This window comes from Crinia signifera, chromosome 1, assembly GCF_055691185.1.
Source record: "Crinia signifera chromosome 1, ASM5569118v1, whole genome shotgun sequence".
Lineage (NCBI taxonomy): Eukaryota > Metazoa > Chordata > Amphibia > Anura > Myobatrachidae > Crinia > Crinia signifera.
In genome coordinates, this window is record NC_139217.1 from 290808430 (window position 1) to 290814429 (window position 6000).

General features: G+C 43.9%; 1 protein-coding gene across 2 annotated transcripts in view; it reads right to left on the bottom strand.

Annotated features, from left to right (window-relative positions):
• Nucleotides 1-6000, bottom strand: part of SNAPC3 (small nuclear RNA activating complex polypeptide 3) — a 29951-nt gene that overhangs the window by 19432 nt on the left and 4519 nt on the right. Inside the window, exon 2 of one of the 2 annotated variants that reach the window (XM_083185780.1) lies at nucleotides 20-103. The exons of the other annotated variant lie outside the window; for it this stretch is intronic. Coding sequence (XP_083041906.1) covers nucleotides 20-103 — 84 coding nt within the window. The remainder of the gene's footprint in view (nucleotides 1-19; nucleotides 104-6000) is intronic. 2 annotated transcript variants of the gene reach the window in all.

Below are 6000 nucleotides of genomic sequence, written 5' to 3' on the forward strand. Positions count from 1 at the left end.
GTTACTAATCAGATCATACCCTAAAGTCACTAGGCTGCTGTCTTCAGGGATTATCTCTGGGTTTGCTTCTTCTTCATTTTCATCCCTTTTTAATGCATCCACACTGGAAAAAAAGGAAGGGGAAGAGGGGGAGAGGGGCAATCAAAATGAATTACCGTATATACTCGAGTATAAGTCGACCCGAATATAAGCCGAGGCACCTAATTTTACAAAAAAAAACTGGGAAAACGTATTGACTCAAGTGGGACCCTCACTCGAGTATAAGCCGAGGGGGCTTTTTCAGCATAAAAAATGTTCTGAAAAAGTAGGCTTATATTCAAGTATATATGGTAGTTCCAAAGCTATAATAAAAGTTGTACAAGAACTAGATAATAAATACTACAGAATTCCACGTGATAACCTTGTAAAATGAAGATGACAAACCTACTGAATCATGTATGAACATAGCAGGAAGCAGATACAGATCTATTCCCACACTCGTGATTCTATAGAGCAATTTGACTATTTTACTGCATCAAATCCATATCTGATCATGGTAAATGTGATTTGAATGGGGTGGGCGGTAAATGCTTTTGCCATATTGCAGCATTAGTACATGATGCATACATGTTTATTAAGCAGCAGTATACTGTTCTTGGTATTTGTTTAATTGGCCTACCATACAAAACACTGGATCTAATTTAGCTCACATTTACAATATATCTGGTGATCAGCAGAACGAAAGTGTAAATGTAAAGGGTTCAAGAAGACGTAGGTGAGGGAGATCGTCCAAGAATGCCCATCATTTTTAAATGCGATCATTTAAAAGACAAAACCAACTGAGTTTTGCCTTGTAAACAATTGCCACTCTTGCCCATTCTCTGGCAAACTACATCACCCCAGGCTTCTCACACCCTATTAGATTTTCTTTCAAGTGTTAAGTGTGCCCGTAAGTTAAACAGAGCATGTCAAATCGGGTTGGGATCATTTGGTCTACAGCATGATGGTCGACAGTCATTATGTCAACATGGGAAAAGGTCGACATGGGTCTAGGTCAGCATGGTTGTAGGTCGAAAGGTCATTCGTTCAACAGACCCGACAGCTGCTAATTTGCAGAGCCCTGCGATCAAATAGCCACTAGAGTGAAATCCCGCCCTGTGCAAGAATGCGATAGGCTTTCAAAAATATCATAGATTGGTGAATAGCTGCAAATCCAATCACAACTCACGCACCATCAAATGATTTTTCCAGTGTGTTCAGTCTGTGTGTAACTCAGTACCTACTCAGGCTGATCAGGGCTGAAGCTGACGTCACACACCCTCTCTGAAAATGCCTGGGCATGCCTGGGTTTTCCCTGACACTCCCAGACAAAGTCCAGTTACCACCTACAAAACGCCAGCTTCCTGTCAGCCAATTTGCGAACAGCTAGCGATCAAAAAATACCTTTTTCGCAGAATGGCCTCGCACTTGTGCGCCACAATCAATACGAATGCACAGTGGATTGATAATCGGCCATGCTGCTAAATAACAGGCCTACTATGACATCTGAATAAGCCCATACATTTGAAAACATAAAACTATATAAAATTTTGTCAAATTAGATTTTGAAGAATGCATTTTATTTTATGTGAGCTGTACAAAGATCATACATTTGAAAAGAGAAGGATGGTTCTGCAATAGGGTGTCTTTATACTAAGCCTTGAAGAGAGATAAAGTACCAGCCAATCAGCTCCTAAATGTCATATTACAGGCTGGGTTTGAAAAATAAATTAGGAGCTGGTACGGTTGGCTGGATTAAACCAAATGTGATTTTTTTTTAAACCAATTTTATTCCGTCTATTTTTAAAAGCTCCTATTGTACTAAAAAACTTGTTGTTTTTTTTATTTAAAATGTTTAATGCCAGTGGCATCCCCAGTGCTACTGCTTAAACCTGGGAACACATTGGCTCATGCGTACCCAATACAACATCGGTAGTGATGAATTGCTGGTGGTGGCCATGCTGCATTCCACAGAATGGTCCTCACTAGCAATGTCTTGCAGTAACAAAGGAGGATGGTGCTAACGACACACGGTTGCGCGCATCATCAGGTACATATTGGGTACACACTACTAGATGACATATCGTTTAGCATGTACCCAGGCTTAACTCCTCTTTTTGTGTGTGTTTTTCTTTAAAAAAGTGCTTTTGCATTTTCCATTTTGTATTAGTATTGGCTTATTTAATATAATAACTAACTAGTAGGACTGCTTAACATTAACTTGTTCTTATTTTTAGTTCCAACTATCTGATTGTACATTGTATGTATTAATATGTTTAGCCTATCTACATTTATTCAGATGGAATAAGCTGTAAAAATTGTGTTTGAGCAGCCTGTTTGAGCGGCTTTCAGCTCAAAGTCGCTCAGTGTGTATGGCCCGGCGATGAGCGGTGAGCGCTGCTGCGCGCTCCCGCAACATCGCCGAGAAATCCGTTCATCTGCTGCCCATACACAAAGTCGCCCAGTGTGTATGGACCTAAAGAACATTATTAATGTTAGAAAGCAGTCAAAAATGGTTGATCAAAACTTTCTAGTACAGGATTCCATTTTTAAACATTAATGGGGGAAAAAATAGTTTTTTCCCACCACAACCCTGGGAGCTGGTTGTTTTATCTCCATCTACTTTCTCCAAGGCTTAGTATCTTAATTCTGTGTTCTCATCCCTATGTGCACTGCTACTGTATGTAACACACGGATGGTGTAATGGTTAGCTTACTGCCTCTCAGCACTGAGGTCATGGGTTTGATTCCCACCATGGCTCTAACTGTGTGGAGTTTGTATATTCTCCCCGTACTTGCGTGGGTTTCCTCCAGGTACTCCGTTTCCTCCCACAATCCAAAAATATACGGGTAGGCTAATTGGCTCCCAACAAAATTAACCCTAGAATGTCTGTGTGCATGTATATGTGTGGTAGGGAATATAGATTGTAAGCTCCACTGGGGCAGGGACTGATGTATATGTTCAAATATTCTCTGTAAAGCGCTGCGGAATTTGTATGCGCTATACAGGTTGAGTATCCCCTATCCGAATTATTCCAAAAACCGTGGTTTTTGGAATCATTCGAAATTTTTTTTTTTAACCCCCTAACCCTCTTTTCATACTTACCAAGTCCCAGGGCGTCCACAGCAGGCCTCCGGCATTTTCTCCAGGGTCTCCAGCGGTCCCAGGAATGCATTGCGCGAGTGTGCGCGCGCGCCGGTGACGTCACCGGTGCGCGCGCACACTCGCGCAATGCATTCCTGGGACCGCTGGAGACCCAGAGAAGATGCCGGAGGTCTGCGCGGACGCCGAGGGACCACCGGACACCATCAGGGGACAGGTAAGTATGGCTACAAAAATTTATTCCAAAAACCGGAAAATTCCCCTATCCGGAATGCTCGTGGTCCCGAGCATTTCGGATAGGGGATACTCAACCTGTATAAGAAACTGTTAATAAATAAATAAATAAATAAATAAATAAATAAACACACAAAAGACCAGCAGAAACAGGGATTTTTCATAGAACTACCCGGATTAATACCAATGACACAAGGGTAAATACATGCTGTAATACCGCTTCTCCTCCATGTATTACTGTTCCGGTATGCGCTAAATTATGGGGTGAACCCTGTCTATATTGCCACTGCTATCTAAAAGATAGCACGCCAATATGCAGGGTAATCAATGGTGGGCTGCAGGCAAAATCTGTCACTGTAGTTAAGTCAGATCCAGTCCGTGAGACTGCACTGGCATTACTGTGACAGTCAGTGACTTCCTATTGGAAGTCAGATCTGCCAACGACCCAAGTTAGTCATTTCCTCCCCCCGGGGCGGACTCTTTGGCTTCTATGGGATGCAGCGCATAGAAGCTGGGGGTCTGTGCATGTGCAGTACCGGGGATGATACTGCACATGCACTGGTTCAAGTGCCTGTCACCTGCATTGTACATGCATCGGGACTGAGGTGGGGAGCAGCTGTGGTGGGAGGAAGGCAGGGGGTGCCGGCATCGCTCAAATAAAGTTTCACCTTCACAATAAGAGTACCTAACAAGGGGAGCTTTAGAGAACTTAGTTTTAGGAAGCTTGCTAGAAAGGTGCATTTGAGCGGTCATTGCGGTTTCCTTGGAAGCTGCAGTGACAGCGCTGTATCGTGATGCAAGAGGCATCTATTACATGTAGACACCTCCAGCTGCAGTAGAGATCCAAACCTAAGCCCATGCAGTTAAGCACAGATAGCTCAGCACACAGCCTCCAAAAGGTTCCCTACCACAAGCACCACTGCTAAGCCTCCAAAAAGTTCCCAACCACAAGCACCACTGCTAAGGTACTTTGTTGAGAGCACAATGCAACCACCGCGCATGTACAGTTGGCCAATGATCACTTAACTATGTTAACATCAGAATTGCATACAACTGTTAAGCAGGCTCTCAGTTCATTCATGGTCATAGATGGGGACCTCAGCATTTTACATCAATTGCAGAAAACCATGGATGGGGCACCATTCCAATCACATGGCAGGCAGCAGCTGTAAAACAATTATACCCCATTCACACCAGCCTAAATTCCCGGTACTAGCGCTGGTGTGAAAGGTTCCCGGGACAAAATCCCGGGCAAATTTCAACCCGGCTAGGTACCAGGGTTGTTCCCGGGTTCAACCCGGGGACCTGGCTGGTGTGAAAGGTACAGGGTATACTTACCCGGGTTGCCGTGTCCTCCGTGTCCTGTCCGACGGGAATTAATGCAGGGAATTCCTCCCCACCTCCTGCCGGCCTCCTTTCCGCCCCCTTCTCACACCAGAAAATGCAGGGACATTTCTGGTGTGAATGGGTCCAAACCAGGGAATGTCTCTGCTTGTCCCGGGAACTGAATTCCCGGGTTTGTCCCTGCATTTCTGGTGTGAATGGGGTATTAGAGGCCAAACACATGGACAACAGACCAATTGGGGAAGTAAAAGGGGCATATGAGCCCAGCTTAGTGCAAGGCTAAATGCCATACTGCCCATGCTGGGGGAGAAAAAGGAAAAACCACTGCTGCTCTCTCTGCCATTGATGGCAGCAAACCAAACCAAACCAAGGTTTCTATACAGTTAATCATCAATGTATACCTCCCAACATGACCCTCTCCAGGAGGGACACCATGCTCTATTTCTGTAATTCCTTATCAACACCTTTCTTATCAATTTAACCTGTATAAAATGGGTGTGGTATGGCGCTCAAACAGGGGGGATTAAGCGCCAATATCGGAACACCAACAGGGGGGGCAAGTGCAAAGAAGCCCCTTGCGGGCTTGGTGGCTCGCCACAGGTTCTGTCCTCCATCTATGGGGGTCGTGGACCCCACAAGGGAGAATAGCCCTGTGAGTCGGGATCGCCCCGTTGGAGCACCGGCAGTCGATATTCCGATGTTGAGATACTGACCATTGCGATCTCCCCTGTCGGGCAGTCATCCAGCACCAGATTAATCAAGTTATGGCAATCATAAATTAAGAGAGAAGTCCAGAAAGAGAGCATTGTGTCCTTCCTGGAGAGGGTCATGTTGGAAGATATGATCAATGGTCATCCCTTCTAATGAGCGAAGGCCCTATGGGGCCTATTCAATAAGCATAGGGAGAGGGTCCTGTTCAGTGATTATTTATTTATATGGGAACTATACAGATAATATTTTATTATTAGTATTATTATTTGGCTTACCTTAACCCCTTCCTGACAGAGCCAGTTTTTGCGTTCCTGACAGAGCCATTTTTTTCAAATCTGACATGTTTCACTTAAGTGGGGATAACTTTTTTTTGCTTTTACTTATCCCAGTGATTTTGAGATTGTTTTCTCGTGACACATTGTACTTCAAATTAGTGGTAAATTTGGGTCGATACAGTCTGTGTTTTTTTGTGAAAAATACCAAAATGTCGTGAAAAAATGGAAAATTTTGCAATTTGCAAAATGTCACATTTTCTGCTTGTGAGACAAATAAACATACCACTCAAAATAGTTAATAACTAACAAAGACCAT